Source organism: Rhinolophus hipposideros, assembly GCF_964194185.1.
Source record: "Rhinolophus hipposideros genome assembly, chromosome: 3".
NCBI classification, from domain to species: Eukaryota; Metazoa; Chordata; class Mammalia; order Chiroptera; family Rhinolophidae; genus Rhinolophus; species Rhinolophus hipposideros.
This window is the reverse complement of record NC_138049.1, coordinates 13,848,264-13,862,514: the sequence shown is the minus strand read 5'-3', so window position 1 is coordinate 13,862,514 and position 14,251 is coordinate 13,848,264. Positions and strand designations below refer to the sequence as shown.

The 14,251-nt window shown below is 38.2% G+C and overlaps 1 protein-coding gene across 3 annotated transcripts in view; it reads left to right on the top strand.

The window, feature by feature from the left end:
* The window catches only part of CCDC170 (coiled-coil domain containing 170), an 80,506-nt gene that overhangs the window by 22,080 nt on the left and 44,175 nt on the right, over nt 1–14,251 (top strand). For all 3 annotated transcript variants that reach the window (XM_081045368.1, XM_081045369.1, XM_081045370.1), the window contains exons 2-4: nt 7,843–7,971; nt 9,295–9,551; nt 13,158–13,302. In XM_081045368.1, coding sequence (XP_080901494.1) covers nt 7,843–7,971; nt 9,295–9,551; nt 13,158–13,302 — 531 coding nt within the window. The remainder of the gene's footprint in view (nt 1–7,842; nt 7,972–9,294; nt 9,552–13,157; nt 13,303–14,251) is intronic.

The window sequence follows — 14,251 nt, the reverse complement described above, 5'->3', positions numbered from 1 at the left end:
TATTGTTTCAATCCCTCCTTCCCCATTTTGCCATTAGAAATAATGAATACTCTTAGACATATCTTTATGTTCATGTGTGAGTATTTTTTGAAGGGAGATAATTGGGGAGTACAACTGCTGTACAGTCAGACAGTATTTACATTAAAATTTTTAACAGAGACAGCCATATTGGCAGAGCATCCAAAGGGTTTAACCATTGTATATTCCTGACAACTACATGTGAAAATAACTTTCTTCATACTTTGCTAACACCTGATATTATCGAACCTTTTAATTTTTCCAAACCGATGAATCAAAAATGGTGTATCTTTGTTTTAATTCTTATCTCCTTGATTAGTAGGGAGATTGAACATCTTTTCAAGAGTTTTTTGGCCATTTGTATTTCTTTTCATGAGAATTCCCTATTTGTATTCATTTTTATTGGGTTGTTTGTGATTTTTTTTTTTTAATTTGTAGGTGTTTAAAAATATTCTATGTTCTAATCTTTTCATATATAAAAAAATTTCAGTCTCTCATTCAGTTATCTATATAAATTGTTTTTTTACAGGGTTGGGACAAAACTGTAGGTACAATTTTGTATTTTGTCTTTTGTTCACTAAAAATTATACTGTATTTTCTCAGTATCATTAAAGGTTCTAAAAAAACATGATTTTAAATGACTAAATATAATTTGTATGAATGTATCATTTTCTTTTTTTTTTCTCTCCATGTTAACACGCTTTGCTGTTGAGCTCTAATTGTTTCTAAGTTTTTGCTGTTGTAGATTTTTGGAAAAATTTGCTAAAGACTGCCTTTCTGAATATCTTTGTATTCAATCCTGAGGTATATTTCCATTTCTTCAGATAATATTATAAGAAGGAAACTCATTGAGACAAATAGTATTAATTTTTAAAGTCCATTGGTACATACTGCCAAATTCCTTTCTGAAAATTTTGTACCATTTTTTCTTTCTATGACCAGTGTGTTAGCATGTTTTTCTCATAGAACTATCTCTGAATATACTTGACTATTAAGCATATTTAAAATGTTGCTAGTTTTTATGATCAGAAATAATATCTCACTGATATTATAATTTATGTTTAATTGATGATCAGTGAGGTGGGATACTTCTCATTTTGTTAACCATTTATAGTACTTCTGATAATTGTTAGTTCTTCATATAATTTTTCTCTTAGGGCATTGGTTTTCTTAATTGGTTGAGTAGGTTCTCTGCATTTTAAGGTTTCAACTCTTTTTAATATTTGCAAATATTTTTCTTTCATTTTAGATTTTATTTATACATATTTAATTTATAGAGTTTCAAAAATTTGTTGTCATTTGTGATTTTTTCCTTTGATGTTCTTCCATTGCTTCTATACTTAGAAAATCTTTTCAAAATATACTTTTCAAGATAAGATAAATATAAATTTATAGTACTTTTTATTTTTTTTATAATTGCATTTTTTATACTCAGTGCTTTAAGTCTATATTTATTTTGGCTTATAATGTATAATACAGCTCTAATCTCTCTGCCTTTGCTTTAGTAATTTGCTTCACTATTTATTGACCAATATTTTCTTTCCCCACTCTTCATGATGCTTCTTTTTTCATACACTAAACTCTTCTGAGAACTGGAGACTAAGGAGTGTTCCTGGGTTTCTATTGATATTTCTGTTGATTTCCTGCTGAATATCCCATTGTTTTAATTAGATATTTTTCAAAATGAGAATTTTTAAAAAGGGCATATGTAAAAATGCCTCTAAGCCACCCAAGGGCAGTTTAGTTTAAGAATATTCTATCCAGCCACTTCTAGTTTAAAAATGGTTAACACACAGCATTTCTCTCTTGTTTTCCTGGAAATTAGCCACAAGCAACAAAAGAAGATGAGAAACAAACTCCAATTTTTGATGCAACCAAGAGATGGCTGAAATCCTAAAACACAAGATAAGTGGAAGGCCTTCCCAAGGCAGTGGAGGAGATTGAGCGGAGGTGCACGTGGGAGGCACCGCAGCTGCAGACTAGAAAGAGCTAGGCAAGCTCATTTTCCAAGGGCGAGTGGCAGACTCAGAGAAGTCAGGCCAAACCCCTTGTTTGTAAAAAGATAGAAGTGTGTGGACTGGCAGTGGGAGCTTCTCTTCACCTTCTCCGGTTCCAAAAAGCAGAAGAGGGAGGTCTAAATAAAAAGCACACTGCAAGCCAGATGTGTGGGCGACTCTGGAGCAGTGCTCTCAGGGAGAGCCTGCATTGTACTAAGTAAGCCCTCCAGTTGCTTCTCTCCATGGGCTGGAAGGATACATAGGTCAGATAAAGTTATCCACAAAATCCTGTGTCTTAGGGAAACTGATGCTTGGCTAGAACATGAATGCCCCTACTTTCCCACCTCTGTGTGTACAGAAAACTCTTCCACAGCTGGTCTAGCAAACACTCACCTCCTATTGAGCAATCTAAAAGGAAACAGCACAGGATTATTTAAGGCTGCCATGAACAACAACTAAAGGTAAGGGGCGGGGGAAGGGAGGAATAGGAAAAAGATGACAAATGAAGAGGGTCTACCAGAAACTGTTGCTATGATGCAAAGAGGAATTGTGACCAAACCTTTCATCCTGAATAAAACAACTGGATGGAACCACTACTTACCTGAAGTATGTTCGGAAAGCAGAGACCTAGGACCTCAAGAAAAATGTGGTAAGGCCAAAAGATGAAACGTGATCTGGCAGAGTTTAGAAAAGAAAGACTCAAAAGGAGGTGAAACTGTTACAGAAATAAGAACAAGATTGGAAGGTACACAGGGAGACAGGCAGGCATAGAGAAGAAATGAGAAGAACAAAAAGAAACGGAGATAAAGAATTAAAAAGCCATAGGCGGAAAATGAATGAAATGAAATACATGGAAAAGAATTAAGCATATGTATAGAGTCCCCTGAAAAGAATACTACTTGTATCAGAAAGGAAGGTGAGAAGTAGTGTAAGCATTTTGAGTTCTCTCATCTAATAACTTGCTGTTACAGTTGAAAGAGAAGTACTTAGAATGATAATACAAAGATCAAAGATTAGAAGTTGGAAGAGAGGGAGGAAAGGGGTAAGGAAGAGGAGATAGCTATTGTAGTGAGTCAGTAGATATTATCTAAATCAGTAAAGGGATGAAGGGTATTATTTAAAGTTATGAACTTAGAACAAAAATACCTTCCTAATTATCAGATGAAAAACACACAAAGCAAACTGATACTGTAATGAAATATTTTGAAAGAGCAATAAAAATAAGAAGCGTAACATAAAACGATGCAGCAGAACTAAGGCCAAACTTATCTTTCAGATTAACCGATGTAATTGTAGTAAAGCCATCGAATAAGGAAAAAAGAATTTTAGAATTGATCACAAAGCCAAAACCAACTTTATTTACATCTGAGACATCTAAAACAAAGTGATACACAAAGGTTGAAAATGAAGAGATGGATTAAGGTATATGTAGTCAGATGGAAACAAAAAGAAATCAGGAATCATGATCTCAATATCAGAAAAAGTTGAATTCTGAGCAGACAGGATTAAGTGAGATAAATAATGGCACATTCTGATGATATGTGATACAGTTCACAGTGAAGATATGAAAGTTTTGAATCTCTGTACCAAGTGGAACAGCACCAGCATTCATAAAGCAAGAATACAAGTGTACAAGGTGATAGAGAATTACAGTCGTAATAGGAGGCTTTAACTCACCTCTCTGAATTCATGATAGAATAAAAGGATAGAAATTTGGCGAGGCTAGAAGTGCCTAATTAAAAAAATGAATAAGGTAGAACTACTTGATACTTATTGAAGTCCAAGTTCTGAGGACAGAGAATACACCTTCTGTTCAAGTGCCCCTGGGACATTCATAAAATTGGGCACTCACAAAAACCTCAATACATTCCCTGAAGTAGAAATAATATAGCAAGGGTGATGGCGAAAATACGTAATGGCTGGTATAGCAAGGGCACCTTCCAGTTGGAATGGACCCAATTCTGCATAGACACCGGTCAACCGACTGGCATATGCCAGTGAATGTCAGCCCTAACGCAGACTGTATTCTCTGAGCACAGTGCAATGAAGGAGAAATCCTTAACAAATCCAGAAAACAAAGAGCCACCACCACAACAAAGTCTCAAACAACTCAGGTCAAAGAAGACATTCCAACCAATTGAAGAATCTCTAGAAGATAGCCATGAAGAATGCTCCACAAGACTCTATGGGATCGAAAAGAAGGGTTAAGAGGAAAAGCTTGGCCATAAATAAGTACATTCGTGTATTCTTTCAGCATTCAGATTGCCTTTCCTCGTCCCTGTAGTCCTCTCACGCTATTGCCATACATTTCTTCTCAGTCCAGCTACCTCAGAGTGTCTTGAAGGAATGGATTTCTGTAGAATTTTCCAGAGCCGCATTCAACACAGATTTGTCTCTGGGGCTCAGTCTGTGTTCTTCAGGGAAACAGAACCAGTAGGATCTATCTGCCTGCCTGCCTGCCTGCCTATCTATCTATCTATCTATCTATCTATCTATCTATCTATCTATCTATCTATGTATGTATCATCTGTCTGTCTGTCTGTCTGTCTGTCTATCTATCTACCAATCTACCTATCTATCTACCTATCTATCTATCTGTCAAGAGATTTAGATACGAATTGGCCTTTATGATAAGGAATGTGCAATAATGGAGGCTGAGAAGTACCGAGATCTGTAGTTGGTAAGCTGGAGACTTAGGGAGAGTGATGTTGCAAGTTCCAGTCTGTGGGTGAGTCCAAAGCAGAGGAAGACTGATGGCCCAGCTCCAAGACAGACGAAGAGCAAATTCTCCCTTACTCAGCCTTTTCGTTCCATCCAGGCCTTCCGTGGGCTGAGTGAGGCCCACCCAGCTGGGGAGAGCCATCTGCTTTACTCAGTCTACTGATTCAAAAGTTAATCTTATCCAGAAACACCCTCACAGACACACCCAGAGTAATGGCTAATCAAATACCTGGACACCATGTGGCCTAGTCAAGTTGATACATAAAATTAACAATCACAGCTACTAAGAGACATATAATCACTGAACAAATGGAAAAAAAATGATTTTTTTTAGTTGGAAGACTCAGCATTTTTTTTTTTTATTAGTTTCAGGTGTACAAGACAAGGTAATACTTAGACGTTTATAATTTATATCCCTCACACTGTGAACCCCCCTCCCAAGACTCAGCATTTAAAAGATGTCAATTCTCCCTAAGTTTATTTATAAAATTAACTGAGCTCAATAAAAATACCAACAGGATTTTTTGGAATTTCATAAACTCACTCTAAATTTCATATGGTAAAAGTAAGAATAGCCAGGAATTTTCTGCAAAAGAAGCCCTACCAAGTACTAACATATGAATGAGCTCAGAGCCCCCTTTCCAGCCCTGCCCCTACTGTTCTTCACTTGCTCTTGTTCCTTAGCCTCACCACCTTCTCTCAGATCCTTGATCGTACAGGACATACTCCTGCCACAGGACCCTTGCTTGGACATTTTGCTGTTTGAATGATGTGTTTTGCTCCTGCTTCAAAACCTCTTGCCTTTTCAGTTCCTATCTAATCATCACTCTTTTAGGGAAATCTTTCCTTCCCACATCTGCAATCTTAAGTCACTTTACTCTGTTGTCTGCTTCTTTCTTTCCTTCCTTGCATTGATTTCAGTTTGTAATTATGAAATGATCAGTGTGGTTGTTTGATAAATGATGGTTTTCTTATCAGACTGTAAGCTCAGTGCCTGACCCAGAGAAGGCTTTCAGTAAATATTTGTTGACAAATAATCACCAGTCTGCTGGACTGTGAACAGTGATTCAGACCTAGCAACAGTGTTCTAATCTCTATAATCAATAGTCTTCCTGGGGGTGGCTGGGTAGCTCAGTTGGTTAGAATGCGGTGCTCTTAACAACAAGGTTGCTGGTTTAATCCCCTCAGGGACCCCTGTGAGCTGCACCCTCCACAACTAGATTGAAACAACTACTTCACTTGGAGCTGATGGGTCCTGGAAAAATACACTTAAGTAAATAAAAGTTAAAAAAAAACAAAAGTCTCCCTCATGGAGGCCCTACTCCCTTGTCAAAGGTAATGATACCTTAATGGGTAGCTTGTTTCATCCGTGAACATTTGAAGGTATTGATGCTTTTGGTGGTGGTCTGCATTCGATTGTAAGCTCCTAAAATGAAGGGCCGCATCTCAACTGTCTTGTGTGGCTCTTAATATTACGTCCAATGGACACAATATATTTTCACAAGGGGATATTTTCACAAAATTTTGGTGTGACTACATCATTGCCTGAAAAATGATGTTATTCATTGGAAGAAATAATCGTAGCTCTTGAAGAACTTATTTTCCTAAGGAATTGTATAAAACGGTGTGCCAAACACATGATAGCTCCAGCCTCTCCTGAGTGACAGAGGTCTTCACCATGGCAGATTTTAGAAAATATTGCTGTGGTGGTTAGGGTGGAGAATTTCCTTTTGAATACTGATGAGGCTGAACAGGATGTGGTTCTCTTATTAGATGCAATGAAACATTTTATGTTTTCTCCCCAGGAGTACATACCTACCATCTTCTTGGATATGTTGTGATTGGCAAACACTGGCTGTTACTAAGTGCACTTGAAGGTTTTGTTTGGCATTTTGTGGATTGAAACACACTAGTCATGACAACGATTGTTGTAAAGTTAAGAGCTTTAGAATTACTTTTGCATTCATGAGTATTTCCAAACAGTAGTCTTTGGCAGTTGAATAACTGAGCAATCAGGAACAGGTTTTCCTGGTGTTTCCCCTGAGACCACTTAGATAATTCCAGGAAACCCTCCTTTATGTGACCTCTTTCATATTCCTTCAAAAATGAGTGGCTTTCTTGTATGTCTTTCAGAAAGACCACAGGCCCTGGAAATGCCATAGAGGTTGGGGATAGGTATCTGTTCAAGCTCAGGAATAATTCTTGAAAGAAGGAGAAGTTATGGCATGAGTAGGACACAAACAGAACCAGAGGTGGCAGACAGACACACAGGCCAAACCCATCAAATCTGCTCTGCAGATGTGTTTATTTGGGTCATTATGGTGTGTCTTTTTTTTCAAACATAGAAATAAGTTGCCAAACTGCAAACACTGGTAATTTTTTTCTTCAAAAAGTCTGGATATATGACTTGTCTTGACAAACTGGAATAGTTTGGCCATGTTGGGATCCGTATTTCTGCATTGACAGCCATTTGTGGAGCTGAGGGCTGTTCCGTTCCAGATGGGATGGGGCAAGGACTCCTCACATTACCACCACCCTATCTCCGGTCTCAGGCATGCATTTGAGTCACCTTCATGACCCCGAGATAGGCTATGAGATAGAGGCTAAATGGCATCTGAATAATTACGAAGGACACAGCCTTTTACATTTAACTCACACAATCTCTTTGATCATCAAACAAAACACTATTCAACAGAGATGAATTGATGATCTTTATAGTCTGGAAAACAGAAGAACGATGAAAACTGCCTCCTAGTTCCATGTGATGTCCCATTGTATCTCTTCTGACTATTCTTTTCAACTGTAGGCTCTGGTCGGAGGTCAAATATCATTTGAGTCAGGTGGAAGGGAAGTCTCTAAACTGACAAAGGCCAATTCTTAGCCACGTTGGGGGAGCACATCCTTCATTCCTGGGCTGCCTCCTGCCTCCCTTAGGATTTTGAGACTGAGAGCGAAATGATGGGAACAAAAACACTTCTCTGGGTAGGATTTTCAACACATTTGGACTCTGAAGAACACGTCTGCATTTAATCTTGCTCTGCACAGCTGCACAGAAAAGATTGTTTTCACTCTTCTTTATATTTTGTCTTTTGGGGAACTCTATCAGGAAATTTACGATCATCTTTTGGAAGCTCCGGTCAGTCGGGAGCAATTAAACCACTATCGGAATGTGGCTGAAAATACCCGAAGTGAACTTGCAGCAACTTTGGTCAAATTTGAATGTGCTCAGTCTGAGGTAAGATTATGTATCTTCATAATTCAGAAATGGGACTTTTTAGCTTCTTGTAGAGTAAAGCAGAGCATAGAGGTAATTACAAAGAGGATAGTAGGACACAGATTTAAACCTTTTGGCAAAGTTTATGCTTTTTCCCTTATTGTATGCTTATCTCCTAGTTATAGAGAATTCCTGAGAATTTTTGCCTTTGCCATACTGTAAGGCAAGGTGACATGGGTTGGATTATAGATCTCAGGAAAGCTCCACAGCCTGAGAGACCTGAGACACCTGAGGACTTTGGGTTGAAGCTGCATGGGCTTCAGAGAACTTTTAGCATTTCTCAGAATATGTTCCCTTCGTGTGGATCGCTTGCAATCTACATCCCTTTCTGGTGGTAGTTCTGATTGGCTCGGGGGAAATTCTAGGAAGATGGTTGGACTCCATCTACCCTCTGGGCTGGGTCAGGTCTATTGTGGAATTTCTGAGAGAGTCTATCTAGACCCATTCTGCTCATAGCCTGGAGGCCCCAGGGAGTCCAGGCTTGTCTGTGAGGTAACTAGTGATCTTACCGGGCCAGCAGGATCCCACTGAAAGATGAGTTAATAACATGTGAGTGAGAGAGTGTGAGTGTGTGTGAGAAGAGAGAACAAATGAATGAAACGCACAGTTTCAAAGAAGAACATGCATCCATAAAGTTTTCTTATATGTGCTCAACTTAATAGAGCACATACATTGTTCAGCATTTTGATGCCATGGAATTAATAAAAGTTAAAATATTTCTTTTGTGTAAATCCTATAATGATTTTCCTTTTCTCCCATATTTTCCCAGAAATCTGAATATTATTTTTCTTTATCATTCACAGTGAAGGTCTAGAAGGCAAGTGGGAGAAATGTAGCAGTACATCGAATAATCTGACTTTACTTGGGAATCAGTTGTAGCCATGAAATTACAAATAGCACAGCTTGTAGGTTCCTTGTTTCACTTTAGCAGCAATAGCAACAATACAGATTTGGAAAATGGGTTTCCATTGCAAAATATTTTATTGCCTTTTGCAAAATACACCACAAATGTCTCTTGAGTGGCACTAAATTACCACAAGACATTGCTCAATTGGTTTCGAAAAAAAACAAACACAAAACAACAGAACATGAAGTCCATTATTTAGGCATAATTTCCCATCTGGTAATAAAGATACAGATATGGAAAAAAGAAAGAAAGAAAGAAAGGTGGATTAAGTCACAAATAAATGAATGAAATTTTAAAGTATAGTTTTGGGTTTCTTAAAAGTACTTCAAACTAATGCCATGGAAATCCCTTTTGACTTTATTTCTTTTCCATGTTAGCTTCGAGACCTCCAATCCAAAATGCTTTCTAAAGAAGTTTTCTGTCAAGAATTGAAAGCTGAGATGGAGAACTACAAAGAGAACAATGCCAGAAAATCATCTCTCCTCACCTCTTTGAGAGACAGAGTTCAGGAGCTGGAAGAAGAATCAGCAACGCTTTCCTCTTCTAAAATTAGAGCAGAAATCACAGCTCACACTGCAATCAAGGAGAACCAGGAGTTAAAGAAGAAAGTTGTAGCACTCAACGAGAAATTACAGTAAGGGTATTTCAATATATTTCTTTAGTTAGTGTTAAAATACTAGCTTCTGAGAGCAGGGTACACCTTTGAATGTTCTCGCATTTTGCATTGTTTGGCCTTGAAACTCAATTTGGAAAAAAGTTGACTGCGAATCTTTGGAACCTTGAACATTTTTCCCAAGTTCATTTCTAAATGTCACCACGAGTCCTAATGCAGCATGGTCCGAAGCATGTTTATGTCCTATTGAATAGGGCTACACATGATTAAATATACAATGTGGAAGATTTCCTCTAAGTAGAAGTTTAACCAGGGGTAGAGGTGGTGGAGCAGTCCACAGGGGGAGGCATTAATTCAGAAGCTAGTTATAAAAATACCCTGGAAGCCCAGAGCACCCCAGGCCACCCCAAACACGTCTCACAGGTGTCATTGCCAGTTTATGCAGACAACTCATGAAACTTAGGTTTTCTATGCTTGGCTCTGGCAAAAGGTGATTACTGAGACAAAATTGAGAACTAGTTGTTCCGAAAATATACTTTTAAAATTCGACATGTCATACCTTAAATAAGTTTATTAATAAAATGAGTGGAATTTATTTTACTTATTGCATCTTGGAAAAAAATCCAACACTTTTAGCTCCTGTCCTCTTTCTCTCTTTCCACTTAGAGCAAAGCTCTTTAAAATGTTTGTACGTACTGACTGTTCCAATTTCTCTCCTCTCTCCTTCTCTCTGGATCTACTCCACTGAAACCCTTCACTGAGGTGACTAAAGACCACGCATGGCAAATTAAATGATTAAGTCTTTCTCTTCCTTGACCTACCAGTCTGTTAATCACAGTGGGTTTGTCCCTGAAACACTTTCTTCTTTTGGCTTTCGGGATGCTACACATGCCTACTCTCTACAGTATTTGTCTAGCTGTGATGTCATGATCTCTTTTGCTTTTTCGTCCTCATCTCCTTGACTTCCAAATATTAGAGTGCCCCCAGGCTCAGTCCTGGAATCTCTTTTTTGGTTCCATCTACATTCCCTTTCTCGCTAACCTCATCCAACCTCGTGACTTTCAGAATGATCTAAATTCTAGTGACTCCCACGTTTCTCTGTGTAGCCTGGATCTCTTCCCAGAGCACCAGACCCACATATCTTAGTACCTACTGCGCATCTCCATGTGGTGGTCCAACAGACACCTCAAACTTCACATGTCCAAAACTGAGCTGCTGTTGTTGCCACAGAATCCTGTTGCATGTTTCCTCATCTCATTTAATGGTAACTCCATTCTTGTAGTTGATCAGGTCAAAAATCTTGGGTCATCCTTGGTTTTCTTTCTTTTTCACATGTCTGATCCTTCAATAAATCCCATCATTAATCTCTATCTTCAAAATAAATTTACTAACCTGGTCCATGCAACTGTCATCTCTCACCTGGATCGCTCCAGTAGCCTCCTCAGTAGTTTTCCCGCCTCTGCCTATGTCCCTGGCAGCCAGTGATCTTGCTAAAACACGAATTAGATCCTATCAGTCCTCTTCTCACAGCCTTCCAGTGACTCCTTTTCTCACTCAGGGGAAAGACAGTGTTTTCTAGGACCTAAGAGGCTCTTCCTGACCCAGTTTTGCTTCCATTCTCTCCCTTATTCCGAAGCTCTCTGGCTTCTTTGCTACCCCTCAAACATACCGGGTATGATCCTACCTCAGGACTTTTGCACTTGCTCAGCCCTTTTCCTGGAAAGCTCCCTCCTGCAGATACTGCACGACTGCCTCTTTGCTCCCTTTAGGTCTTCACTCAAAAGTCACCTTCCCAGGGAGGCCTTCCTTGAGTGACTACATCTAAAATGTTACCCTGCTCCCCCCAAATATTTCTTACTATCTTTCCTGCTTATTTTTATCTCCAGCTCTTTTATAATATACTATACTTCCTACGCACATTAATATTTGATTATTATTTGTCTTCCCAACTATAACCTCCACGAGAGCAAAGACCTTTATCTGTTTGTTTACTTCTTTATCTTTAGCACCTTTAAATAGATCATGATGCACAGTAAGTGACCAATAAATATTTATTAAGTAAATGTGTAATAAAAGTGATAAATACTCACTGTAAAAGAGTTTTTTAAAGTATAGAAAAGTGACAAAAAGAAATTAAAATTACTCAAAACATTGTGATTTCAGAACAACTATAGTTAATATTTTGTTGAACAGATTTTCAGAGAGTGGTACATAAAAGACATGTAATGAACAATTTTTACTGAATAATATGTTGTAGATGTTTTAGAAAGTCATTCATTATATCAGTTTTAATGACCCATGATATTCCATTTCCTGAAATGTCATAATTTACTTAACCATTTTTCCTTGCTATTTACTGTAGGTATTTAGGTTATTTCCACCCCCCAAAATTATTATAAACCAAGATGCAATGAATATCCATGTGCATTTATATTTTCACATTTATGTGATTATGTCATTAGGATAGATTCCTGGAACTTTGTTGGGTCAAAGTGAAATGCAATAGAAAGGGAAACAGTTTAGAAACCCTTGGTACGGAGAAGTAAGATCAAAATCTTGGGGTTAATGTATGGAATCTTACACATAAATCAATCAGAACCATAGCATCAGCTGTGCGTTTCGTGAGTCAGAGAGACTGAATAAATATTACCTTGCATAGACCGATGATAAGAACTTAGCAATATATTGATGTTGGTCTTTTATTGTTACACATTTTTCTAAATATAAATATGATATGCTTTGAGCATATACAATTACATGCTTTGTTAATCTCAGAATAGAGTGCAAGGATATGCAGTAAACACTCAACATGGTAAAAAGGGAAAGTAATAATCGTGTTTATTATCTAGCGTACTGAAAAAATGCTACCAAATTACTGACGTGATTCTAATTTGCCTTTAAAATATGTCCATTTTTTGATGCTGTCTTAGTCAACAGTTAAAGCATTAGAAATAGACTGTGCTATTTCAGCAAACGTATCTGAGATTTGAAATCAAGTATAAATCGATTGATTTTCCTTGATTGGCCCATTCCAATGCTCTTTAAATGTATGTGAGAACTAATAATGATCTTTGCTAGTGATAAAGCACCTCTCTTTCCCAGAGGTGGGAACATCCCCTGCTTCTGATGTATTTTTTATTGTAGTTATTCTTGGCCATGAACCGGGGAATGCCCTAACTAACCCTTATAGAACATTGTATGATGTGTGAAAATAAACTAAGCGTGGTTCCCTAGAATCAATGAAGCAGTAGTCTCCTTATTCCCCATGAAGCCCCAACAGAGACCCATGGCAGCATGAATCCACGTGTGACCAGAAGTCTACCTGCCACTTTGGCAGATGGCAGAAGGTTGGGGACAGGGAGACTCTGTCTCCCTTGCTGTTACTAGATCTAAGATGCCATGAATATTTCCCTACATTTTTGCAAAGTGTAGATGCTCCAGAATTGCTTCCACTTCTCTGCTTCCTTTACAGGGCTTGTGTGACAGTAATGTATCCTGTGTCAGGGAAACTGTGTTGTGTTGAAAGTGATGATGGGCTGTTTCCCACAGAGAGTTTATGTTCTGAACTTTGATGAATGTTATCTTCTATGGTGTTAAACTTGACTTTTTTTGTTATTTGCCTGATAGAAAGTGTTTAAAGGAAAACGAGGAGACTAAGAATCAAGTCTCAAAGAATTGCAGGGAACATGAGGAATTTCTAGCTCAACTTCATGACTGCTTAGATCCAGACAAGAAGAATGAAAAGGCATCAGATGAAGATTTAATTCTAAAGGTGTTTGTATGCAGATTAATAAGACTATAAATGTAGGGGTCATTTTGAAATATGTCATGAAAGAAAGAGCTGTGGCTGAGTCTGGGAGTGGCAAGGGAACGGGACATGGCCCAAATGTAGCATTAATTGTGTGTGTGAACTGGGACAAACCATGTCACCTTTCTGAGCCTCAATTCCAAGATGCTTTTTAGCATTATTTGAGGATTAATTATTCTCCAGAAAGGATGAATTGTTTTGTCTGAAATATATTTAGCTTGTCAAATACAGTTAATTATTCATTTTAATGATGTGTTTTAGGAAGTTGCTTTTTTTTTTTTTTAGTTACAGAGACCCCCCCCCCTCAACCAAAACCAAAAACAGCTGTGTGTCATTGTTGGGTTATTTATTGAATATAAGGTTAAGATTCCTTCTAAAGTGCTTTTTAATTTTACATAAAGCTAAACAATAAAAATCCTGCTTTAATGGTTGGTTGCCATAAGATGGAAATGAATTATATCACCTGAATAATTAACTTGGCCTGGAGTGATTCATTAGGGCGCCTGGAGGGATGAGTGCTCAGCACGTCTTAGCTCATTTATAAACCTTTCATATATTTGCTTCCTGACAGATTCCCATGCACTGTTGTGCCTTAACGGCCAACTCTCAGTGGTTTTATTAGTAAGCTTCCCACAGGTACTCCCTGAAAGCTGTAAAATGATCCCATTTTACCTCAGGAGCGTCCCACTTCACGAATGGGTTTTGGCCGCTCAGGCCTAGAGTCTGCCTGGTACCCTCAAAGTGCCGGCTGCATCTTTTCCCTTTTCCTCGTTGCTGCCCTGTGCTGGGGAGCCTGACGCCAGAAGTCCACCTCGAGGTACAGTTGCGGGATGAGCTTTAAAGACAAGTGGTGAGAGAAAGAAAAGGGAATTCAGAAATTCCTTCTTTCACCCTTCCCTACCTCAGAGACAAT